Below are 27,855 nucleotides of genomic sequence, written 5' to 3'. Positions count from 1 at the left end.
GCATTGAATTCTTTTGTAATTTCATATAAGCTAAGAAGTATACATACAAATTTTTTTACAGAAATGTCAAATATTAACTAACTGCAAAAAGTATACACGACAAAAATGTCATAAAATAAATAAATAAGGCATTGTATTGTTCTATGAAATTGCTGAACTGTTGAAATAAAGTTTGGAAAGCTTTAAAAACTAAATTTTAAACCCATGCAATTATGGAATAAGTAAATATGCATTTAATCCTTTTGTGATTTCATATATACTAGGAAATACACACACTATTTTTTTACAAAAAATATCAAATATTAGGTAACAGCAAAAAGTATCAAATATTAAGGAACTGCAAATAACGCATAAATAGTATGCTGAAATACTACCAATGGATTAATCGTGATCTGAATGCCAATTTATAAATGAAAATTTGAATGATTGAAAGGTTTAAGTGAATTATTAGGGAATTTTTATAAGCCTATAATTTTCGATGAAATCATATATTATTAACGTAAGAAGGTAGGTTATTAGCAGAATTTATGGAGTGAATCTGCAGCACTATTTTCATCAAAGAGATTATTATTATAAAAATTCTGCTTAGATTGAACTTTTACAATGCTCATAAATTTTGAATATTGTAAAAATTTTAGAATTTATGAAAATCTGCAGCACTATCTTCATCAATCCAAATTTGTCTGCGACAGCAATGAGATTATTATTGTAAAAGTTAAGCTTAATCCATCATATACATTGTAAAAAAGAAAGGGGGGCACTCAAAATAACTTTTCTATAACTTTTATAAAGTTGATAAATAACTTTTGACCGCGGATCTTCACATTCGAGGACTCATTCTCAATGGTCCGAGGAGGGTGGACCTCAAATATGCTAATTAATTAGTGCATACGATATTTTAATTTACGAAATCAGACACAATCTTTCAGAATACTTTCACAGCATAAACATACCCTTTCTTCAGCGGATTTCAGTCTTTGACGCTTAAATATAGGGGGCAGCAGCAATCTGGGAAGTATGATCAGGGGAGTGGTTAAAAGTATGAATCCCTTAATATTAATTTCCTTTTTTGCGTATTTAGTTATATCTCGAGAACGTTTTAAGCAAATTGAAAAGTTTTTGCACATAAAATTTGCTTGTCCAAACATAATTGCATACAAAAAAATAAATTTTAGTAAATATTTATTGTTTATTTTATAATAGTTTGAATTTTTGATTTAAAAAAAAAATTTTTGCTTTCACTTAGGTTTTATTTGAAATATAGATAATATTATTTGCTCAATATCTCCAATTTTCGACTTTCATCTGTATCTCCAATTTTGATACCATGTGGTTTGATACGCTATTGAATTCCTGACTATCTGCGCATAATATCTATACATAAATTTCTAAAACCAATAAAAATCTATCAAAATATAAAAAAACACAACTTTATTAAACTATGTACAAAATCTATGAAGATATGTTTAATACATGACTGTCGCATATATGGATATTGTAATAAATAGTAATATATGGGCCCAACTAGACAATGACCTATGATTAATTGCTCCAGAGCATGTGTAGATCCAATGATTGCGGCAGAGAAACCCCCTGTCGTGCGGAATAACGTCAATGGCTGATTGCACATCCACTTCTCGAGTATCGTAACAATGGATTCGGACTGCATTTTGCAAACATCGTCTGTAGTTCCAAGTTGCGCTAAAAAGTTCAATTTTAATTATTGGAGTGAATCAAAAATCACTTTTTTTTCTTGATTTTTGATTAAATAATGCAATCAGTAATAATAGTTTCATACGTAAGTCGCGTTTACTTTAACTTTTTATATCTTTCAGGATTAAATTTTTTATTTTTATTTTTCTTCAGTGGCACTACAGCTTTGCTATGGCCTTGGCCTTCTCCAGAAGTCTTTTCCAGGCGTCTACCCGCTTGGCGAGTGAATTATTACCCATTGCGCAACATGTTACAGTAAAAATAAATTTTTATGTCACGATTATTTAATCAGCTCTCACACTGATAAAAAGCATTAAATTCCACGATATAAATAATGTAAAAATACGCGCATTCAGAGATTTTTAAAAAAGGGAGAAAAAAACGAAGGAAAAGTACTTGAAGCCTAACGAATTATTACTGAAAAAGACAAAACTGAGCATGAAAATTTGCTAGATAGATAGTGGAATAAGGCCGGAGTTGCAAGGCGATTGTTAGATAGGCAACCCAATTGGTTTTGATGGGATTTTTTCTGCCTTCCTCACAAATTATTCATCGGATTTAAAAATAAATTACCGCTGCAACAGCACAATTTTATTTTAAGGAAATCAGTCAATATTTTTACTTTTTAATTATTATATTATTTAGCTCGTAAAAAATATTCTACCAATATATGATAAATTTTATCAAAGTAACAAAACTAAAATTTCAGCTTCTTTTCCTTTAAACTATTTCATGGTGGCACAAATATATTTGGGGGACCGGAAAGTAATGTCGTTTCGGAGCATTAAATATTCGCTAGTCTTAAAAACCAATTCATTTTTTTTTCGATCGATTTCGATTCATTTTCGATCCAGCGTTCAAAGGTTGTTGCTAACGTGGGTGAATACATTATTGATTAAAAATAAAATCTTGATAACAAATATCAAATGCACCGAAACAACATTACTTTCCGGTTCCCCTAATATTATGGTAAGTGTAAAGTGACAAGTATGTACCAGCATTCTTTTCTTAATCGATCCTCATCATCTCGGGCTCCAAGCGCTTGGTCCCTTTCATACTGATGACGATCTAGGCAGCCTCTCATTTCTTCTGTAGCTCTGGCATTACACCCTGAAAAAAATAATCGCAACTGTAATCAATCGAATCAATTTTTCATAGTGATATTTATAGTAAAAAGTTTTAATCTGACATATAATGCAAAAACTAAGTTTAAATTTTAATTAAAATAAATTCATAAATAAAACAAATATTAATGAAACTTAGCCAATTTTTTGGTAATGCAATAAAGTTTTAATTGATAAAATCATCAGTTTTTTTTCAATGTTAAACACAATAATTAAGTTACTGTTAATTGTTGGGAAAGATTTGGCTATAAAGATATTCATATGCTGAGAATCCTTCTGTTGGAAGTTAGATCATTGTTTTGAAAGTACATTTCGCTGAATAGCTGTCTAGTTTATAGACAGTTTAAAATAATTTTATATCAATGTATATATGTATATCTATATATTGGATAGGTAGAAGCATCTAATCAATTAATTATAAAAATATTTATAAAAAGGGAAATTTTTCATCATTCTTACTAAATGTTGGAGAAGATCTGATTTTTATCATCAACGAAAGAGGACTGATTATAACATTCTTTACGAGATACTGAGCAAAACTCTGAATAGCTACAACTTTCATCATTAACGAAAGATTAATAAAAAATCTCATTTCTCAACATTCAGAGCAAAAATCTGAATAGTTACGACTTTCATGATTAACGAATGATGAATAAAAAGTCTCGATTTTTAACATTCAGAGCAAAAATCTGAATGGGTATGACTTCAATCATTAACGAAAGATGAATAAAAAGTCTCATTTGTCAACATTCAGAGCAGAAGTCTGAATAGCTACGACTTTCATCATAAACGGTACAGGAATAAAAAGTCTAATTTCTCAACATTCAGAGCAAAAGTCTGAATAGTTACGACTTTTATGATTAACGAATGATGAATAAAAAGTCTCAATTTTCAACATTCAGAGCAAAGATCTGAATGGGTATGACTTCAATCATTAACGAAAGATGAATAAAGAGTCTCATTTGTCAACATTCAGAGCAAAAGTCTGAATAGCTACGACTTTCATCATAAACGATAGAGGTATAAAAAGTCTAATTTCTCAACATTCAGAGCAAAAGTCTGAATAGCTACTACTTTCATGATTAACGAATGATGAATAAAAAGTCTCATTTTTCAATATTCAGAGCAAAAATCTGAATGGCTACGACTTTCATCATTAATGAAAGATGATTAAAAAGTCTACTTTCTCAACATTTAGAGCAAAAATCTGAATGATTACTACCTTCTTCATTAGCAAAGAAGGTTTCCTATTTCCACAAATCGAGAAAATGCCTGATAAAGTGTGACCTCCAATCATCAACGAATCAATACTTTTAAAGACAACGATTTTGTTAATTGACAAGCCGTTTATAAAAATGTTAATACAAATCATTTTAAAAAATGTGAAACAAAAAAGTGCATGCATCAGAAATTATTACCGCTAACGAACGGAGATTCTCCAGTGAGGGCGGAACTGTACACAGATCTCAAATGAGACTCTTCGGCTATAGCTGGTACAGTGAGTGTGGGCAGCACTCCCACAAAACCTTTGTCCACCATGGGAGATTTGATGGGATCAGGCTGAGGAGGACAGGTCCAAATCATGTCTCCCGCACTGTCAAGTAAGTAGTTGCCCATTGAATGAATGTCCTCAGAATCGCATTGTTTTTTTATAACATCACTTGTACAGTGGCGAAAACGATCGTATTCCCTAGAAAAATACATAATAATACACTTAAAAATACAAGAAAAAAAAAGTGAATAAGTATAATAATGACATGCTAGAAAAAGCGGAAAAACTCCTTACATAAATTTTTTTCTGCATGTTTTCGTCTCACAAAGAAAATTAAAAACGAATATAATTAAGATAATGAACTATGGTTCACAAAAAGCTGAATTTAGATAATCAGCTGCAAAAATATTACCCTATCAACAATAATTACCATAGCAACGCTGAAATAAAATTATTTATTTATCTATAATTACCAAACAAAGAGCACTACTTTTGGTAATTTTGTAAGCATTGGCAAAATATTACCCTATCAACAATGTTTACCTTATCAAGATTGAAATGAAATGATTTATGCCTGTGGTGTTAGGTGTCTAAAAATAAGCTTGCGTCATTAAAAGCACATATACCACATGCACCATTATACCACAGATAAAATTAATAAATACCTAGCTATTTATAATAACCAAATAAAAAGAAATGCTTTTTTGTAATTATGTAAGCAACTGGGATTGGCAAAAGTAATAATTCAAAAAAAAGTATCTTCCTCCCAAAGTTTTTCATTGTTGTCGATGCTTTTTTATTGGCCACAAAATCTCGTGGCAGGATCCAGTCTTCCCACATTGATATGTGCATGGTTTTGGTTTCCATAAAATTAGTAAAAGTCATAAAATTATTGCATTTCGATAAATATTTTTGTATCCCTAAGGTATTTACCTGTACAGCTATTATTATGCTTTTGATTCTCTAAAACTATTCAACAGAGTTTGCTTGAATTTCGTATTTTGCTACGTAAAATTACATTCGTTAAAGTAATGCAAAATGCTGTATACCTTACAATTCAAAAGTTTTTTGACCATTCTTAAATAGAATATTAAAAAAAAAGAAGTATTTTTCGCATGGAATTCTATGGATAGATTAGGGGTCAGAAATCCAAATCCTTTGGAAAAAAAAGGTATGTTTATTCAGAGAATCTAAGCTTTTGTGTCTATTTTCGTACCTTGAAATATCGTCTTCACTTATTTACTAGAATATATGAGGTCACCCCCTTGAGCCATTAAGATTGAGTTCTAGAACGTAAAAATCCAATCATTAGATCAAAAGTAATTCAGGTTGGTTTATTTTTTTGGCACACTGTACATATATTTAAAGCTGATAATTTAAATTTTCGTAGAAAAAAAACTGTTTTATGCAAAGAAATAGCAATTATTGCAAAACAATCATCGGGGTTGGTGGACAGCAGCAAACAGGGAGCTTAGACCCTAGTTTAATATAAATGTTTTATATTTAAAAAGTTTAGAAACGTTATATATGACAGAGGGTTGCATAAATGATACGAAAAGCTTCTAGAGACATTAAAGCAGATCATCATGTATGAAATGGCATAGGAACCCGGAAACGTCCTCATACGCCGCTAGGGCTGCTTCACTATTATGAACTGTTTTTTTATATGCTTTAGAACAAGTCATAATAGGAAAGTGCTCCTAGCCGCATGCGACAACATTTTAAACTTGTACAATTCGACAAAAAGTAGACAAAAGTGTCATCTGAAAAAAAATCTGTTGTACCTTTTAAAGCGAAACTAATGCTATATTTGAAATCCCTACACCCGAGTTAGGTAAGATTAAGAATTTCTATAAATGCAACAAACAAAGGATATGTTTACAGAGAGGTGGTAATTGTAGAAAGATATTTCTTCAAATTTGAATTAAAGTTCTATAAGAAAAGTAGAAGTGTTCTTAAAACGTGTCCTAAAAGGTATCGGAATTAACGTCTATAATGTTCACTCTTAAAAGCGTCGAATATAATATGGTTCAAATTTGTGCAACTATAATATGGTGCATACTATAACTATATTTTTGAAATAAACACTGTTAGAATTTTCAATCTAAAATTATGGTAAAATAACCGGCAGTAGTCTGTCCATCTTATTAACCATAAAGTTTAAGGTAAAGAATATTTTCCACCTTTACTGTTTTGAAACCATTTACAACTAGCATGGTTATTAAGTCATGAATACAAAACTATACGAGTTTTTAACCATTTACAGCTATTATGGTTTCAAAAACGTAAAAAAAAGTAATTCAACTGGACATAGCGGTTAAGTAAGGAGCATTAGAGTGAGCAGGACATTGGAAATTCTTCATGAGGGTTAAGGGGAATACAGGTGTCAACTCTGGGATTCAAACCCCCGTTCTGTCAGTCATGAGATTGACAGATTAGCTCTCTAGGCTATAATATGTACGCAGTTGCAAAGAACTAAGTTGCATCATTAGGTGGGCTTAGTTAGTACAATAAAATTCTTGCTATTTAACCATTTTGGGTAAAAATATTTAAAAAACGATTTTTCTCACTGTTAATATTTTCATCACCATCTTAATGATGGTTATTTGACTGTTTTGCTTAAATATGATAAAATAACAATTAAATATATTGTTATTTAGTCATTTTTTCCTAGAAAGTTTTAACAGTATAGAAAGTTTATAATTATTTTATATTACTTCTCTACACGATATTAAGTTTCAACTACAACGGAATAAATGGTTCAGCGTAATGCCTCATTAAGGTTGCAGTGATTTGGTACCGTATTATGGTGCAAAATACAGCTATTATGTTTCAATACTTTAAACCAAATTTTCAGAGACTGCATCAGTCCACACTTACCGGCAAGAAGCTTGAGAAGTTGGCGCATCCCTCAATGCAAATATTTTTTCGCATTTCTTCATGTCTTCCAAATGAAAGCAATCATAACTCCACCAACCTGCAAAGTGCATTTAAAATGTTAAAAGGAGAGAATATCCTTAAACAAAGCATTTAATAGTTAACTCCAAAAAATGAGCACAATAAATATCATACATGCATGGTGTTTTATAATAGTTGCGCTTTAATATGTGTTTTAGAATCTTCATAAAAACTATTATTCTCCAACGATTACCCATGTATTGTCATTTCGTCATTCGGGTATCAAAAATGCAGATATGTTGACCACTCTTTCAGGGGGTCCATATTAGAAGTGTCAACGTTATACACAATAAGAACAGATAGAACAAATAAAAAGGTAAGAACATCCATGCTTCCAACAGGGATTAGAGCCCGGGATCGTTCAAACATAAGGTCTGCTCTCTGACCCCCATAGTCTGGTCGGCTTTTATATGAACTAAAGTCTACAAAGTGCACACCATAAAGGTTGCCAATTAGTATTTAAGCAAGAAAGAAACAGAAATGCTATTGAAGCTTCACTAGTGAGGAGGCAGAATGGAGAACGTCGAAACCTGTTTGATTGCCAAAGGAAGCATCGAGTTGTCAAAAGTTGATTTTAGAAATTCCTCTAAGTTTCATTGACAATCAAACTGGTTTTTACGTTTACATTCTGATTTCCACACTAGTGACTTCAGGGATTTTGATAGAATTTTTTGTTTCTTCCGAGCTTTAAGATAAATTGGGGACAGTGTAAGTACATTTTTTTAATTTTATTTTTAAAGATTTTTTCCATTTAAAATAATTAAAATTGTTAAAGAAATCAAAATTCACATACTACCAATCACAACAGGTGAACAAATCATTGAGTTTATAGGAAATTTCTTTATATGGAAATGAAAAAACAAACAGAAAAGAAAAGCAGTCGAGTTCTTGACCATTATAGATAACGCTTTTTCCAAATTCAATCTTTTCCCTTACTTTTGGAGGAGCTTATGTTGAGTTCATCAAAAACATTTATACGTAAATAAATGAGTTTCTGTTTGCAATTATGAACATAGAGGCCCTGCCATTGCATTGAGCACAACAAATTAGGCATTATAAACTTTTATAGCAAATCACAACATTTTTTTAAAAGGTATTTCGCTTGATTATTATTTTTTTTAATACATTTGGCTTTATATTAATTTCTTTTCTTCTAATGATCACTATAAAATAAAATTCAAAATAAGACTTATTTAAAAAAATTCAGATTGATCATGTATTTCTCCAAAACACTTAATTTATTTCGATTTTGCAATTAGTTTTACCTCTCTTTTTCCTAAACTGTTACAATCAGTTCAATTTACAAATCTGACACTTTAATAAAATCACCCCAAACTGTTAGTTCCGAACCACTGCATTTATTTCTGGATGCGTTTTTAAATTTATTTTTAATTAGGCATTTAAAAATTGCATGAACATTTTTAAAACTTTGAAGTAGATTTACCTTTCAAAATTTAGATTGCACTTATTTTGCAGCTCATTTTATTTTCTTCAAGTAATCAATTAAACTTTATTTTTTGTTTGTATTCCCAACTGTTACAATCTTTTCAATAGGCACTTAAGCAAAATTGCTTCAGAAATTGAAGTTTTAAGAATTACTGCCGTTTTTTTCATGCGTGAATCATTTATTTATTTTTGCTTACTATCAAAAAGCATGCTTTTCTTCCACGATTTTACAATATACTGACACAATAACGTGCTGTTTACGCCGTAAATAACATTTTATTTGACAGAACAACAGAACTTTATATTTATCTCCGGAAGTACAAAGACATTCGGGTATCTCGTAAGTAGCTGGAAACAATTGTCGGCTGATGGATACATATAATAAATCAGAATCTTCCGAAAGAAAAGAACCAAGAATTGGTCATTATGACGGAGAATTGTGGCTACTCACCTCCAAAAGAATCACAGTTGTCCTGCATGAATTTCCACGCCCTGTTGATGAGCTCTCCGCTCTTATTCGGCGTTGGACATTTGATGATTTGAAGAACCATGCAGTTTAAATTGTCCTCCAGTTTTCTAGAAAAATAAATAAATAAGTCATTTGCATTAATGACTGTATAAACGAGCTGCGATAGCTCAGGAGATAAGAGTGTTGGCCTCGCAATAAGGTGAACCGGGTTCGAATGCCGACGATGGTTGGTCGATACGAATTCCGCACCTGGCTCGCACTATTCTTCATAAATTAGTGTTGGTGTAAAATATCCTCAGTATTAGACGGATCATGGGTTAGAGTCCCCTTGTAGTCAGGCTAACCATAGAAAGTCTTCATGGTTTTCCTCTCCATGTAAAGCAAATGCGGGTTAGTTCCATCAAAAAATCCTCCACGAAGGCAAATTTTTCCCAATACTTGATCAAGGAGTTTCTTTGTCTTCTGGATCGGGTTCGAAATTGCAAGGTTACGGAGTTGAACATTGGTAGTCGTATTCGTGTGAAATTGTTTCCTTTTATTAACTTTGCGCCCCTACTGATGATGCGACATCAATATTTCTCCTGATTGTTACTGTTTATTTTCTTTGTAATGTCTGTTTGCATTTAGTTTATTTCTAAGTAGCACTGTTTTCTGGATTTCATATTTAATATTCTACCTATTTGTTAAAACTCTAATTTGAAAATTTTGAATATGTTTGCTGATGTAATTGAACTGTTATGCTCACTTCGAACTTTCGGAGTGCTCCCGGATGCCACTTTACGGGGGCGGGGAGGGCTTAAGCTTGTTATTGGTAGTCATAAACCCTAAATTGGGTTGGCTGTTCAACGACGGTTACGAAATAAAACGGTTAAAAATTGCTAATAGCGTTAAGCCTTTTTCTTATAAATAAAAAAATAGAGTTTTTAGTAAAAAGGCAAGTTTAAAAAGTTCATAATTTTTTAAAAATAGTTTGTATGCAAAGTATGTTTTTTTTTATAGCAATATAAAAAATTATTTTGAATTAGTTTCAAATTACATATATAGAGGTTCGTTATCCATTTTCTATAATTATATTAAATAATTTTTGCGTAAGCCCTCGCTAATTCTGTCGTAATCCTTTTTATTTCTTTAACCATATTGTTCAATCAAAACTGAAAGTTATTCAATTAAATTATCATAGCGTTTTTGATCGCATTAGTAAAAGAGTAGAATATTTTTTGTTATAAGTAAATAAAAAAGTACAAAAAGATGTAAAAAAAATTTTAATTACTTTTTTCTCTACTAGAAATACTTTCCATAATCCTTACTTATTTCTTTTTCTCTTATTTCGTTTTTTTAAAAACTTTTCGTAATAAGAAAATCCATAAATTTTTTTCACTTTACTCTTAAAAGTTTTATTTTAGGGTTTTGCGAATTGATCATTGTTCTAAATATTTAAGAATGCTTAATATAAATTGCCTATTATCAACTTTGCTATCCTTTATGTATTGCTTAATTTCATTTTTTAATTTAAAAGGTTTCAGAAATTCCTTTCGGGAATTATCGTAAATACTAAGATTAATTCATTATTAAAATTATTCTCTTTATACGAAAATACTAATTTCAGTGCTTGGAAACAATAGTTGTAGATCCCTTTTATCAGAAAACTTGTAAAATATAAACAAAATAAATAAATAAGAATTTAAAAAAAACAAAGAAAAAGATGAGAAAAATATATAGCATTAAAGAAGGTAAAATAGAAGTAGTATATCAAGGCTAAGACAAAATATTTAGGTTGCATCAAGCGGCATCGCTTTTTAGCCTATGTCCATTGATAAAATGATGCATCGCTCCTTTGGGGTGATTGATGGTGAATGACTTGTTGATGATGAGACTTGATGATGGGGCTTGCTGATGATTAAAACAGTTTTTTCTTTTTACATATTTTATTGTTTTTTATGAGGCATTTTCAATGGTTCCTTGAATCATTTTTTCATGTTTTAGATTTTTGTCCTTTCTGTAACAATTTTTTTTTCATTAATTTTGAATATTTTTCACTTTAAAATCATTTAACTTATTAACCAATTTTGTTTTCTTTATAAATTAGTGTAAATTAATAATTGAATCGTATTTTTTTTTTAAATTTCCTACAATAACAGGTGCTGATGTTGAACAGTGTTTTTATAGAGATAAGAATTTGCTTTCTGGCAATCTTTCAGTTTTATGATTTTTAAAAAATTATTAACTTTCAGTTTTAAGATCATTAAAAATATTTAATAATATTCTGTAACTCTCATGTTCTTGAAGATTTCAACTAAAAATTATAAAACTCTTATTGATCTTTATCAGTTATTCATTGGCATTTATTTTATTAATAAAATTCTCATTTATTTTAATTTTTATATTATTTTGTATTAATCTTATAAGTGCAGGTTGCGTTTTATATTTTTTTTTAAAAAAAGGTCAATTTTGAAATATGTTTCTAGCATTTTAAGGAACACTATTTTTCAATTAAATGTCGTATTTGATGGTTTTTAGAGATTTTTTCGTGTTTTTAAGGGCATTTGCTTAAAGAATTCAAAGGTCATCAGCACCCTGTATTTTCTTATAAGCAACTTTTAAAGCTAAAACAATCTAAATGAGTATGCTACCTGCGTAAATTCATAAGCATTTTAAAAGCTAAAAATATAAAACAGTTTGTTTACAGGAATTGATCACTTTTATCCTTTCATTTTTTTTCAACTTATAGCTCAGTTTATTTCAACTTTTCTTTGCCAAAACCAGAAACCAGAAAAAAATCGGTTTCATGACAATATACATGTATACTAGCGTCTTAATTAAATAATATAGATATTCATTAAAAACAATGGAGAACAAATAAATTTTTTGCTTCATTTATGCAAACAATCGATCTTGCCTAATTCGGGGGTGTGAACTACAAATCTGAATAGTGACAAAAACACATCACCAGAATTAAAACTGCATAAGAACCCATTCCCGCATATGTCGTCATACGTGGCTAGGTGCGCTTTCCCTATAAAGACTTGTTGAGAATCACGTAAAGAGACTACATGTAATCGGGAAACAAATCAAGCAAAGTATGACAACATTTCCGAGCTTAGATTTCAATGTAATTTTAATCCTGGTAATGTGTCCTAACTCTCCTACAAGTTTATCGGAACATTTATGTGACCCTTTTGTTACATATAACGTTTTTAAACTTGTACAATTCGTCAAAATTAGACTAAAAATGTCATTCTTATTGGAGATATATACCGATTGCAGATTTGAATTCAGCGATATAAAACTATCTATGTTAACAAAAAAAATCATGCAAAAGAAGAAAAAAATATTTGCGTCCTAGTAATATTTAATGCAATTGATTACTCAAATTAATATTAGTTGAACTTGATATAAAAAAAACCATTTTTAAATATTAGAGCGTAAAATACAAGAAAAAGAATAAAGATATAACGTCAAATAGAGAGCGAAAAAAATAAAGTAAGTCGAAAACAAATACAAATAAGGAAATTAAATCATCTGATTAATATAAATAATCTAATAAAATTTGGTCAAACTAAATTGCTTCATGAGTGGTAAAAAATCTGATTCTACATGAATTATTGCCAGGACAGAAACAATAATAAATTCAAAAAATGTAGAGAAAAGCGGTATGATTTTTTTTATTTATTAACTGGAACAATAACTGAATCAATAACTGAATCAATTTGTGTATTCCTATCTTTCGCGGCTCGCTGACTTCAGTAACTGCTTTTGTTCTATTTGATATCTCAATTTGTTGAAGATGAAAACCTAAATGACAGTTTAGAACAAGTGAGACATTAAATTTTCAAGTGGAAACTAGTTTTATAACTGATGATTTATGTTACATCACACGTTTTAATCTGATTTGGATGTAAAATTGGATTGTTGAGTGACAGTGAAGACTAGTTTCATAAATGCTGTTTCTTATGACATAGCACATCTTTATCTGATTTGTATATAAAATGTAACAGTTGAGTGACAGTAAAGACTAGTTTTATAAATGGTATTTTAGGTTACACAACACGTCTTCAGCTGGTTTGGATATGAAGTTGGATTGTTGAGGGACAGTGATAGTTAATTTCATAAATGCTGTTCTATATTACGCAACACATCATCATCTGATTAGGTTATAAAACTGAACTGTTAATGGACAGTAAGGACTAGCTTTATAATTGGTGTTTTATGTTACACAACACGTTTTAATCTGATTTGGATATAAAACCGGATTGTTGAGTGACAGTGATGATTAGTTTCATAAATGCTGCTTTATATTACATAATACATCTTCATCTAATTTGGACATAAAATTTAGCTGCTGAATGACAATGAAGATTAGTTTCATAAATGGTGTTTTATGTTACACAGTACGTTTTAATCTGATTTGGATATAAAACTGGATTGTGATGACTAGTTTTATAATTGCTGTTTTATGTTACACAACACGTCTTCATCTGATTTGGTTGTAAAATTGGATTGTCAGTGACAGCGATGACTAGCTTCATAAAAGCTGTTTTATATTTCATAACACATCTTCATCTGATTTCGATATATAATTTAGCTGCTGAGTGACAATGAAGATTAGCTTCATAAATGGTGTCTTATGTTGCACAACACGCCTTCATCTGGTTTGGATATAAAGTTGGATTGTTGAGTGACAGTAATGACTAGTTTCATAAATGCTTTTTTATGTTAAATAACACATCTTCATCTAATATAGATTTAAAATTTGAGTGTTGAGTGATAGTGAAGACTAGTCTCATAAATGGTGTTTTATGTTGCACAACACGCCTTCTTCTGATTTGGTTATAAAATTGGATTGCTGATAGATAGCGAAAATTAGTTTTATAAATGCTGCTTCATGTTGCACAGCATGCTTTTATCTGATTTGGATATAAAACTGGATTATTGACTGGCAAATTAGTTGAAAGAAATCGTGCTTGCAGAGATTTTTGTGATTTTATATTTCATAAAATTATGATTATCATAAAATTAATAACTTTTTCGTACACTTTTAAATTTCTCCTACCGAAGTTCATTTCAATTAGCTTTGCTTTAAAAAAGATTTTCCAAACTGATTTACCTCTTGATTAGATATAGATCGCAACTTGCACAGCATTATGATTAAAATATTGCTGGGTGCTAACGAAATGGTAATATCCTTATACATCGTTGATGTATATCACGATATTTATCAAATTTTCTCACGATATTAACATATCTGTTAATTATAAGTATCGATAGTACTTTCAACAATATCGCATTCAATATTATTGGTGTTTATAACGATCTCTATAATATAGTTATCGATAATTATCGTATAATTAATAGTGCAAAATAAGTTTATGATACATCGTGAGAATCATTTTAAAAATACCATTTCAACGACACTAAAAACAATATTTTACGATGCTTCGATAAATCACCCAGTTCTATTTTTTCTTATTTGAATGTCTTCTAAGAAGCGATTCTAAAAATAAAACAAAAATCTTGGAGGAATATTTGACATAAGAGTAGGCATGCATTTTCAGACCCCTTTTTAATTCAATCAGTGTCAACAAGTATTAAATGTTCAATATATTATGTAGACCTTTTTCCCAAATTTGATTCAAAATTAATTTTTCGCATTTATTATTGCAAATTTACCATTTTGTTTTTCACTTGACGCATGCAAAAATTAATATTTTAAATGAAAAAAAATTAGTAGGCATGTATGTCTGAAATACGATTGTACCAAATTTGAATGCATAAAATAAGTTTATTTCATAAATGCTTCATAAATGCTAATAAAGAAAAAAACAGTGCAAAGGGAAAGTGTAATGCTGGAGATTATTGCACGCTTTTTATCAGCCTTCAGAAATATACATTTACATTTAAATGATACATTTTCATACTTTTTCTAATAGATAATGCACACCAATTAGTATTTCCCATGTAAAAGATTATTATCCAGAATTTGGTTGATTGGGAAAAGTCGTAGCCTTTAGTAGAATAAAGATTCAATTTTCACATTCGATTGAGTGAGGTATTAATGAATATTCGTATTATCATATAATGCTAATTATCATGTATAATACAGAAAATAAAAAAATGTTTTAGACTGCTAAGAATCCGTCTGTGAGTTAAATATATTTTAATTCTCTCTCATTTACATTTGAATCACCAGGAATGAAAATGATTTTGAAACGTTTACACTCTTTTGCTCAACACAACATGGTTGCAAACTAGCATAAATTTTTTATATCATCATTTACAGGCTAAGTTGAGGCCAAAATAGCAATTTTTTTTAAAAATTTAGGAGCATATTATTGATTCTTATGATTAGAAACAGGTTTGCTTTGTGACAAAAGAAAGATATTCTTTGCATATTCTTCAAAAATATTTTTGAACAGACATTTAACTCTAAAAAGGTAATTTTTCGCTTTTCACGCTTTCTTCTGAAAAGAAGCAAACTTAATTTTAAAACAGGCTTAAAAAAGCTAACCCAGTTTTGAGTTTGCGACTATCAATGGTCAACTCTGGAGCCTTGTGATTTTGTAGTCAATCAACAAGACAAAAGATGTCGTCCTGGGTCAAGGTTTTTGATAAAGTAGCATTCGCGGTCGATATTTTGATTGAACTAACCCGTTTCTGCGTTTCAGGTAGAGGAAAACCACGGAACCCTCTCACGTTTAGTCCTCGGCTAGGGAATTCTTACTCATGATCCATCTGCCACGGAGGAGATTTTATGTCAGCACTGTGGCCGGTGCGAGGTGGGAACAGAATTTGTATCGACCAACCAACGCTGTGAATCGAACGTGGGTCATCTCATTGGGAGGCAAGAGCGCTATTTCCTGAGCCACCACGGCTGAGTCCAAAATATAGTCATTTTTATTACTTGGGGGCTTATTTTCGATTTATGTGATAAGAAGTAAATTTTCCATTTGTCAAAGGAAATGTATTTTTAGCTTCGCGTTCAAAAATAATTATATTCAAAAATATTTTTGATACATTTAGCCCAAACTCCAAAAGGGCAATTTTTCGATATTTACGCTTTCTTTTACCTAGTAAATTAGTTTTTATCGTGTTCTAAATTAATTTTTTCAATAGAACAATTATACAACACATTTCGAATTTCTCACGGCGAGAAATTTTTGGTCACGTATTTTGCCGATGTTTGTCAGTCTAAAATTGACATTTTTTTTACCATCCTGTGAGAAATTATGTGGTCAAAATTTTAATTAAAGATAAAAAAAAAAAATTAGGATGACCGAATGCATCCCTATGCAGCCCTTACAGAGATGCCAACTGCTCCGGACAAGCCAAAATAATTAAAAGAACGGTAAATAATTACAAAGTAAATTTTGCAAATGTTTAACTATTTTTGCTTGCTTTTTAAAAGGTATAGCATGACATAATTACTTCAAAGTGGTGAATTGTAAAAGCCTATAAATTATTTAGAAATAGTGGTGGATAAAAATCTTCTAAATTGAATTTATTAAACCAAGAATCACAATTAATAAACTACCGCTTTAAAATATATATTTGCTGTCCGGAGCAAGTTGGCATCTCTGCCCTTAAGGCGACGAAAGAAATTCTATAACTTATGACAAGACTTCATTAACTCGTTCTTGAATTCTGCTCAGCGTAGTAATAAACTTCACCATTATGGAAAAAATTTATTTCAATCGAACTAAATTTGGACTCAGAAAAATGTCTCATTTTTTGATATCGTCGTCCTACGTGTCCACATGACCGACGACTTGGGTCAGTTCACACAAAGGCATGACCTCTTCCCTTTTGTCATCACATGATACAAACAGTAACATCTCCCACGATTGTGGTAAAAACATGGATAGTCATCAGACACGAAATGAAAGATGCCAGGGGAAAAAAATATGCATGCGTGCAATTTTAAACTCGGGTGTAGATGCGTCATTAAAGACGGGAATGCGGTAGAAAATTCAATTAACTCCGGTGCAAATTAGAGATAGGAGTTTCAAATTTCAACTTAAAAGCGGAGGTGTTTCTTTTTTTCCGTCTATCTTTCTGAGACCCAAGCTTTAAATAATGACTGAAAATGAGATTTTCACTTATAATTATACAGTTTAAGAAGAAGGTTAACTCATAAATGTGAGAAATTTTTTTTTTTAAATACGACAGATAAAACTTAATTAACTATTTTGGTTATTTTCAAATATTGCATTGAAAACGATAAATTTAGATTTTTTTTTAAATTTCTTGCATATTGTTGGATATTTTGAGATTGTTTTTTTCCCACCTTTTGGTTATAAAGCAAATTTCAAACTTAAGTGATAAGGAATTTATTTGACAAAATAGAATTAATTTACCCTTGCACGCAAAATTTGCATTAAATATATTTTTCATACTTTTTCATTATTTTTGTTATTAGTTTATGTCAAATTAAATTAAAAATATAGTATTTAATATTTTTATAGTTTATAGTTATGAAATATAGCATGGTATACCGGGTGTCGCTTTCTGCGTAAAAGGTAAAATCCACCAGACACGGCTCACTTCGAAATTAAAATTTTTAAAACTTGTACTTATTCGCAGTTATTTAGATCTAAGAGAAATAGCAATATCTTTAATTTACAAAACCAGTCATTAATAATTTTTCAAACGTAATAATGAAAATGTACTTTTTTAAAAGAAATATCAAAACGATAAGGGGTTTGCTCACAAATAAAATATGTTTCTGCCGGTCGGTTATTAAAAGGAAGTGTAATTTGGAATACTGCAAAATAAAATTTGTGGAAAACCCCTAATCATTTTGATTGATCCAGAAAAAAAAATACTTAGAAAATTTCCTGAAACTTCTTACATTTTTAAGCCGTTGAAATCAGACTTTTATCATTAGTTGCCAAATACGATTCACTACGAAATTTAAAAAAAATAATATTTTTTTTGCGCATGCGCACTATGAAAGAATTATTTTAAATACTCATATCATAACCTAATTGTTAAATATGAAAAATTGCATGAACTGAACACTTCCAAAACTAGAAAATAATTCTCTAAATAATTCTTGAGAAACTTAAAATAAAAAAATGTCAAAAACTGAAAATGTCTCTTCAATTATTGTAGGGATAATCTATATTCTCTCACTGCATTATTCCCCTTTTCCTCATAGACAGCTTGAAAAACCTGGTTCCCTGCTTCTAGGTACTTGAAACATATTTAAAACTAACTACAAAGAAATACTTAAATTTGAAATAATTTTAATTATTTATTATTTACTTTCGCCAAGCTCGAAATTTTCTGACGTGAATTATGTGACCTGCGCCACACGGTATCTTTTTAGTCACGAGAATACTGTTTCATAAACAACGGTTCGAAAGTACTTCACGTTCTTTTGGCGATCATTGATCCCGAAGAAAAGAAGGGGGTTTCTCAAGCGAAAATCATTATTATCTTTCACATGCTGAAATAATTCCCCTCCGCAACCACTGTTTGATTATACTCATTGGCAGTTTCCACGCCTATTTGGCGGAGGATTTGAAAGATGGAAAATAATATGATTTCTTTGTGTGAGAAATCTCACGGAAAAAGAACGCACACTTCAAAAAATTTTGATTTTGACAATTTCAGATACAAATTAGTAAAAAATCTCGGATGACAATATTGCATCTTAACTATAGTTAAATTGTTCTGGAAATAGAAGTATGTAGTGTAACGGAAGAAATATAGTTAGTTTAATTTTAGAAATTATTATTGAAAATGTTTATTACATTATTATTTACGAAGAATTCTAAAATCGTAGTATCGATCGTTTCATTTAATGACACGGGGAAACAATTTTTTTTGCAGCATCGGATTTTCTTAACAAACTTAAGTCACTTTTTTTTTTATCGCTGATTTCAAATCTGCTATCAGTTTCTTCTCTCCAAGCTACAGTTTTTTTGAATTGACATTTTTTTTGTCAAAATGTACAAGTTTAAGAAGGTTTATGTATTTCAAGAGGTCTCATAAATGCTGCGATAAACTTCTAGAGGAGATAGAACACATCATCAGGATTAAAGTTACATAGGAACCCCGTGCCAGGAAATGCCGCGATACGCCACTAGGGGTGCTTCCCTATTATGAACTGTTTCTTAGTATGCTTCTGAACAAGTAATAATAGGGAAGCTCCCCTAGCCGCAAATGACAAAATTTCCGGGCATAGGTTCCCACTGAGTCTTAATCCTGATTATGTGCCCTGATTCCCTTAAAAGTTTGTCGCAAAATTTGACACCGTTGTATATAACGTTTTCAAACTTGTACACTTCAACAGAAAATAGATTATAAATGTTGCTTAAAAAAATCTGTAGCTTTAGGAGCAAAACTTATTTCAGATTTGAAATCCCTACTCTTTAATTAAGCAAGATCAAGTATTTGTATGAATGCAACAATACATTTGTTCCCCAAATGTAATTATAGAAGTTCGGCTAGTTATTTACAGCAGATTTTTCTTTCAGAAATATTTCAGTGCCTTTAAAATGTTGAGTAATATATAATGAGTTTAATCATAAGTTTCAAACGCTGCTTAGTTTTAGCAAACCAAAAAATGAAAATTACCACTTAACAATTTTACCTCACCTTGTTATATATCTGTTCGAAACTGTATCTGTATTCTTAAAAGGAAATTCTGGTGTGTATGATTCACTATTTTTAAAACTGATTATGTATTTTAAGTAAATTAGTTGTAACAGTGCATAAATTAGTAGTACATACATTTTAAAAAATGGAGTTTTTAAAGAATTTACTTTTTACTTCTTTTTTTTGTAAAGCAAATCATATTAAGCTTTTAAAAAAAAGTTTTCTAAGATCTCACGTTTGCAATGATTATTTTGTGTATCGTATTTTCATTGAGTAAAAATTCTGAAAACTTGTAAAGCACATACATATAGAAGAAACATTAATGATCACTTTGATGTAAAAATTACATTTTTGGATAAAAATTCGGCCTATTATTATATCGTAGCCAATGGTCGTAATTATATACATTTTCACGAAGCATTATTATATCGTAAATATATACATTTTATTGACTTCATAGTTTAACGGTTAGTTTATCGGGAAAAGTTTTGAGACTTTAGTCTTATTCTTACCCAAACCATAATTCCGTTTAAAAATCAATAAAGTAAATTGCTTATCAATAGCATCAAAAAAGCTGAATACCTCTGATATAGTTGTGTGTTATAGTTTTTAGGTTTCTTTTTCCTCTCTTAAACCTAGTCTCTAAGGTTATCCTTTATATGCACAAAACTTCATATTCATGATTTATTTTTTTCATTTTTTTATTGAGCTTTATTTTTGAATAACAGACATTTCCATTTATTTATAGAGTAGCTATAAAATTTTTTGATAAAATCAAGTCATTTTTAATTAACGTAGTTAGGAAATTAGTATCGCTGGCTAGAAATAAAGCAGCGGGGATCGTCACTAAGTGTTTCTTTGATGTCCAAATTAAAGCACGTTTTGATAACAGACTAAGGAATTAAAAGATTCCCATTTCTTTATAGAATAGCTATAAAATCTTTTGATAAAATCGAGTTATTTTTAATTAACGTAGTTAGGAAATTCGTATCGCTGGCTAGAAATAAAGCAGCGGGGATCACTACTAAGTGTTTCTTTGATGTCCAAATTAAAGCATGTTTTGATAACAGACTAAGAAATTAAATAGTCTATCCATTTTTTGCGTTATTTCTTCCTATTTCGTGGTTGGAATCTATCGAGAGGACTTCCCTTGGCGTGACCTTCATTTGAGACCCACACAACACACTCACCTGCATTGAAGTTCGAGATCTTTGGCTGCATGACTCTGTTTATCTAGCTCTGTAACGAGGACCTGCCGGCATCGCCTCTGTTTACCTACGTCACAATCTTCCACACCTTCGACTGCAAGAGAAAAAAAAGATCGCTTGTCAAACGATTCTGCTAATTTTATTTTCTTTTTACTGCACAAAAACAAATAATCGAACTCGTTTATTATATTATTAGACAATATCATAGCTACCAACATGGATAGGATAAAAAATCCAGTAGATTTTACGAAATGTAAATTTCCTGATAACTATTCCAGAATATACTAAATATTTTATTTGTAAGGAATTTCAGGGATTTTTATTTTAATTAAAATGCACACTATCTTCCACACCTTCGACTGCAAGAGAAAAAAAATCGCTTGTCAAACGATTCTGCTAATTTTCTTTTCTTTTTACTGCACAAACAAACAATCGAACTCGTTTATTATATTATTAGACAATATCATAGCTGCCAACATGGATAGGAAAAAAAATCCAGTAGATTTTACGAAATGTAAATTTCCTGATAACTATTGCAAAATATACTAAATATTTTACTTATAAGGATTTCAGAGATTTTTATTTTAATTAAAATACACACAATCTTCCACACCTTCGACTGCAAGAGAAAAAAAAAATCGCTTGTCAAACGATTATGCTAATTTTCTCTTATTTTTATTGCAAAAAAAACAAACAATCGAATTCGTTTTTTATATTATTAAAATATCAATATGGATGGAATAAATTCACTCGTTAACCCATTAAGGATATTTTTTATTAAAATATTTTTATTACGCATTTATTTAATATTTTCATCATCGTTTTGTATTAATTTAGGTCAAAATAAGTAAAATATGTTATATTTAACATTTTAATAATATGCCGACCGGACTGAGTAGAGGTCAGGGAACAGGCCTTGCATTAGAAAGGTTCTGGTACTGGGTTTGAATCCCGGGGAAAGCATGGATGTTTTTTCATTATCTGTACTATCTGTCCTTACTGTGTTTACCCACCTAATATGGTGCCCCTGAAAGAATGGTCAACAAGTCTACCCTGTAAATGCCTGAACTGACAAAATGTTAGCACAGGTGGGCATTGGAAAATAAAAATAATAAAACATTTTAATAATGTATGGTTATATGAAATGCAGCATGAAACACCGGTGTCTTTTCCTGAGTTAAAGGTAAAATGTTCAAAACACGGCTCACTTCCTAACAATAATTTTTCAAATGTGCAGTAATTTAGATCTAAGAGAAACAGTTATTCATCATTGAAATTTTTTAATTAACAAAATCAACTACTGATAAATTTTTGAACATGAATGAAATTTTTTCTCAAGCTACTTCTTTTTTTGGATTTAATATTTTAGTACATATGTAATTCCGATATTCTAACAGTTTTTTTTAAATAACTGTTAGACTTGTTTTTTTGTAATTGAAGAATACAAAATACACTTTTGCTTGTAATTCGAGTGTTATAACACCGGTGCTCCATCTGCTCCAAAATCAAGATCCTCAAAAATTATACAAAAAAAAGTAAGAAGAAAAAAGAAATAGAAATGTAATGATGTTATAAACTGAGTATAATAAACAAGAATGAACAAAAAAAATAACTTATACGGTAAAGTGATCTACATTATCTGATTTTGTAATACCACTCATTTTACCAACATTTATACTGTAACTAATTTTAAAACGAGTTAATTAATCATTTGAACACAATAACTTAGAATAACTTAACATTTAGTTAGCCTGGCTAACAGAATGTTAAAAATTTCTCTAGCATACTTTATTTTTTTATATCCAACATCCAATATATCTAGCAACGTTTGGTACAAATTTATTACTTTAATTTGAATTTTTTTTATGCCATTCAGAAAGTGGTTGCCTACATAAAATTATAATTCGTTCTACCTTTATGCGTTGGAAGTATTTAATTATAACGTGAAATTATGAGAAAGGGTAAAGATATTTGATAGTAGAAATCTTTTGGGTTGTTATATGGCACATAAAAATCTTATTATTCAATTTTTTCTGAATTTTGCTCAATGCTCAAAATGGAAAAAAAATGCATAATAAAAATATCATAGAGCATGCGAGAAGTGCTAAAGACTAGAATTTATAATTTTTATGTAAAAATTGAAAAATATTAAAACTTTAATTAATATTAATTAATTTTTTTATCTCATCCAAAAGTTAACCTTTTCTACACATGTAGTAAAAATCGCATTTTTTTGATATTATTTAAAGACCGGATCTCAGATAGATAAATATTAACAATTCTGGTAATATTAACATATAATCTGAGAATGAATATTTACATACTTAATCGAATCCCCTTATAAAAATAATGAACATTATTTTAAATGAAAGCAGAGGGCTCCCAAAACACGAGAAAAGAAATTGAATTTGTGAGTGAGCGAGAAACGAAACTTTTTTGAACAAGGGTAAAGGTAACGACGATGTCAATAACTTTTTTACAATATATTAAAAACTTGAGGGGACAGTGTTTTATTTTTGATAAAAGAAACCTATCTTTTTCGCGTTCCAAGCTAATAGCTATCAGCTATTTAAATATGAGGCGCATTGCATACGGAATTTTATAAGAAATTTTTGAAAATTAATGGAGATATTAAGGCATTTATACATTGTAGCTAATTATACACGCCATTTAAACTTTAATTGCTTTTCCCTTTTTAAGTAATTTCTGTTTCTAAAATTTTTGGACATGTTATATAATATGTTGGACAAAATATTTTATTTCATGTAGAATAAGTTGTTTTTAGAAGAAGTATGATTTTTACGTGAAACCGAAAGTAATGTTCATGCATTGTCAAATATGTGCTTCCCAGCTTGTTGAGATATCTAATATTTTGCGAATTTTTAAGATTTCTACAATTTAGGGGAAAAAAAAACTGACCGAGGCACACTAGAGTAGTTAGAAGTTATGGTACAGTGAGGTGATTGAATAATAGAAACTTATGTAGAAGAGAACAAAACTGGTTATATCTAAGATCGAATCAAAGTAATGGCGATATCAGTATTATTATCACTTATTATGTCATGTCACTGATTATCTAATTAGTGATAGTCCAACCAAGAAGTCAAAAAATCTTCTGAATTTATAATTGAGTAACCCGCTTTCGTGAGAGACTATGGCAAGATCTGCTTGTCTCAGAGGATCCTTAGTCCCTTCGTCACCTCAAAGTAAAAAGTATGATCTCAATTCTAAGACATTCCGAATTTTAACATTAATTTTAGAATTATCAGCAGTATGTGTTTTAATTCTGTTCTTTCATTTGATTTATTCTTATCTTGCAATTAAAGTTGTGCCCGCGTCACGCGACCGATTTTTTTTCCGTATTAAGTTTACGAAGGAAAAAACAAGCACGAGCATAAAAGATATTTCAGAGTTGAATCATATTTCTTTTAAAACAACCATTTCAAATTTTGAAGAAAAAAAATAAAATAAGCAAATCACTTTATCCTGAACGTCCATGCGATGACCACATTTTCTCTGGTTCTTTTTGACTAAAATGTGTGATTAAATTTTCCTCCCGCTCACAGGGTTAATAAAATGGCTTTTTCTTTATTTTAATAGAATTACTTTTTAATAACATTACTTTTTTAATATAATTACTATTTAATAAAATGATGTTTTTCTTTCATAAACAGCCTTTTTTATTTCTTTTTATAATAAATTTGTTTCTTTTCAAAAATAACTTTTTGCCTTTTTTAATAAAGTGATTTTCGATTTTTTTAAAAAAAGAAATTTACCACATGTCTTTAAATTTCAAATATAATTTTAAATTATTTAATAAAATAGAATTTTCCGAATTGACATTTTTTCCGCAAAAAAATGAAATCTATTTGTCAAAAACCTACTCAACGTTTCCTTTGACTTAGTTTGAAAATGATAAAAGGAAGAAAAAAAAAGCTAGAAAGTGTAAATAAAAGAGACGCAAAGCAGGTCATTACCTGCATATTCCGCACCTCCAAAGGCTCATCAAATATTTAGAATTCTATTTTCTTTTTAGGTCAATTCTAGATTGATAGGATTGTGTTACTGTATCTAGAATGGGCTTACCGTTGAATCGGGATTGTTATGTGAGGGAAATCAAAAACAGTCATTTTAGACAAATACAAACCAAATAAATAATAATGATTGTTTACAGTGGATCTTGTTATAGTAACAATTACGAAGGTTTAATTACTGCTACTACATACTGTTCAATATTTTGTACATAGTTGAATAAATTTCACGAAACTTTAAGTTACTTTAACCAAGTTAAATTATATTTGGCTTCTTAAGTATAATTCACTTTATTCCATCATATTATAATTCAACTTACTTACACATTAGTAAATATTAATTGGATACGAAATATAAACAATTGAGTTCGAAAACAAAATTAATTTTATGCATGATTTAGGCATTTATTGAGAAGTAATGTTACTCATCAACGATCTCCAAAAATAATCTTGTATCATTATAGCAGTTCAAACTGGAAACTGTTTTTACCTCTTTTGAATTATGTGTTTTATATCTTAAAAATTTCAGTATAAATGGTAAAATTTACATCTGGCAGCATCTAATTTCTCTTTTTTGGGGGGTTTCTTTTTTGTTAGTTTTGACATTAAAGTGAGCTTATAAAATGAAACCCTGAGGTGAGAAAAATTAATTTTCTTCTTACTATGGATAAAAAAATATTTTCAAGTATTGAAAATAAGAAAAATTGGCCAAAAATAGCACAGATAATTTTTTTTTAAAAACTCTGGAAAAATTTAAATTTAGAAAAAAAATCTGAACTAAGCTCATAAATAAGGAAGATTTTACAGCAAGAATCTTTAGTCGCATATCTGTAAACTGCAGAAATGCCCTCAGGGTATTTTTGCTACAAGTTTAATAGTTATTAACTCTAACTATAATTACCGAGTACTAAATATTTTTATTTCATAATGCTCCCAGTACATTTTCTACACACTTAGCTAGTTTTAAGTTCATATGTCTAATAGTTTTCGCATACTGAAACAAAATTTAATAAAGCTTTTTAATCAATAAATTGGTTATTTACTAATAATTTTGGTTGTACTATTTATTTTTAAAGGAGATGAAATAATGTTATTTTTCAAGTTGCGACATTTCGCATAATAAAATTTTCATTTGTTCAATTTATATTTCCCTGCGTGAGAGTAATCTTCCTCTTCACAATTTAAAATACAAATTATATTATTAATTCAGACTGATTTATATATTTTAACATAGAAAGAATGCTATTAAAAAAACTCAAGTTATTATGTAAGCATAGATAAGTACATGAGTAATTTTATTTCTCAATTCAGGCCAAAATTAAAAACTATTTATTTAACCTAAAATATATTTAAACTTGCGGTTGGAATTTCCATTACCGTACGTCTCATTTACGTTTACAGGTTTCATTTTAAGAAAAGAAGAAATTCTATTCATTGTTTTATTTAAAATTTTATTTATTTATTATTTTTATTTTATCCTTATTTTTTTATTTTAATCGGTTTAATTTTATCTGTTGATTAATAATTTGTCTTGTTTTAATATTAATGTCGTAAACATTAATTTATTAGAAAACTTCATGAATTTTAATTAGTATAATTTTTTATATATTTTAATTTTTATTTTAATGTTTATGATGTTTAAGTACTTATTACTTAAGTACTTATGATATACTTATGATGTTTAAGTACTATTCAATGTAAAAGAAGTTTTCAACAAAAAAAAAACACAATTTGATTTTAAAAATTTGATAAGATGTAAAACAATATTTCATAGCATACTAAAAAAAGAAAGGAAAGCAAATAAAATTAAAGATTTCTTAGTCTATTCATTATTTAATTGTTCCAGCTATAAAGTTTTCAATTTTAAGCTTTATTATAATAATAAAAAGCGCATTTAATAATTTTGCTTCAAAAATATTTCAGATTGTTAATTTTCAGAAACAAAGAATTTTACTCACCTAATATTTGAAATAAAGCAGGAATACTTGTAAATAGAAGTAAAACTTTGATATGTTTCATAAACATTATTTCTGTTATTTGCTAAGTCCTCACACTGATCAGGCAGTGCTACCTGCTGAATGTCAAGTGCAACAACATAAAATAAACGCACGTGCAATTCAGAAAATAAGATCTTCCATAATGAAACACATTTAAAAGCGGCGGAAAGAATATTTACCTGCCTACTGTCTCAATTGTCTTTACTACGCATGCGCCGCTCTTAAGACATTACCTGTGAAGATTTCCTTCCGCGGATAAGAGTTTTGGCGCATTTTGTGCCGAGAACGGATGTTAATGAAATAAGTAGGCAAGGTGAAATAAGATTCTTATGCAACGGATGAAGTCAATGATTCGAGAGGGAAAAACAAATTATACAAAGCACTTCTTCCGGCGGTATTGAAAATTTCAAAATGTTTATACAATAAAATGTAAACACATCAAATTATCGTTTGGTTTGAAATGCAATGAAAATATAAAATTTCGCTGCTTTTAAAAAATCGTTTTCTCGTTTGAGTAACAGCTTTCGACTTCCGTATAGGTGTATAAGTGACCTTTTCTTTAGTCAGAGTACTTTATTTGTTCTAAATTATTGATGTGAAATTTTTTTTTTTTGAATAATAATGAAGAAATTAATTGTTTTTTACTTTCAATCGTATCAACTATTTTGCTAACAATGAACTACTGCCTTTCAAGAAAAGAGTACGTGGATATCGATAAATTTTTTTAAAATTAAAATGTCTCTAAAAATAGGTATTTGTTCTTATTTCTAAAAATAAATGTTTAACGACTTTCTCCTAATGTTACAACTCAACTCTTC

The 27,855-nt window shown here is 29.5% G+C and overlaps 1 protein-coding gene across 1 annotated transcript; it reads right to left on the bottom strand.

Annotated features, from left to right (window-relative positions):
• Positions 1-1,416: 1,416 nt before the first annotated feature.
• Positions 1,417-27,855, bottom strand: LOC107451908 (uncharacterized). The gene is made up of 7 exons (XM_016068141.5): positions 26,999-27,855; positions 20,992-21,103; positions 9,185-9,309; positions 7,210-7,306; positions 4,256-4,527; positions 2,709-2,823; positions 1,417-1,701 (listed from the first exon to the last, which is right to left on the bottom strand). Exons 1-7 carry the CDS (start codon positions 27,063-27,065, stop codon positions 1,467-1,469), a joined length of 1,023 nt encoding a protein of 340 aa, XP_015923627.2. The 5' UTR covers positions 27,066-27,855; the 3' UTR covers positions 1,417-1,466.

This window comes from Parasteatoda tepidariorum, chromosome 7 (genome assembly GCF_982258835.1).
Source record: "Parasteatoda tepidariorum strain Cologne lab strain chromosome 7, Ptep-v5.0, whole genome shotgun sequence".
In the NCBI taxonomy this organism is placed as follows: domain Eukaryota; kingdom Metazoa; phylum Arthropoda; class Arachnida; order Araneae; family Theridiidae; genus Parasteatoda; species Parasteatoda tepidariorum.
Note: the sequence above shows the minus strand (reverse complement) of the source record. Positions and strands in the feature narration are given on the sequence as shown.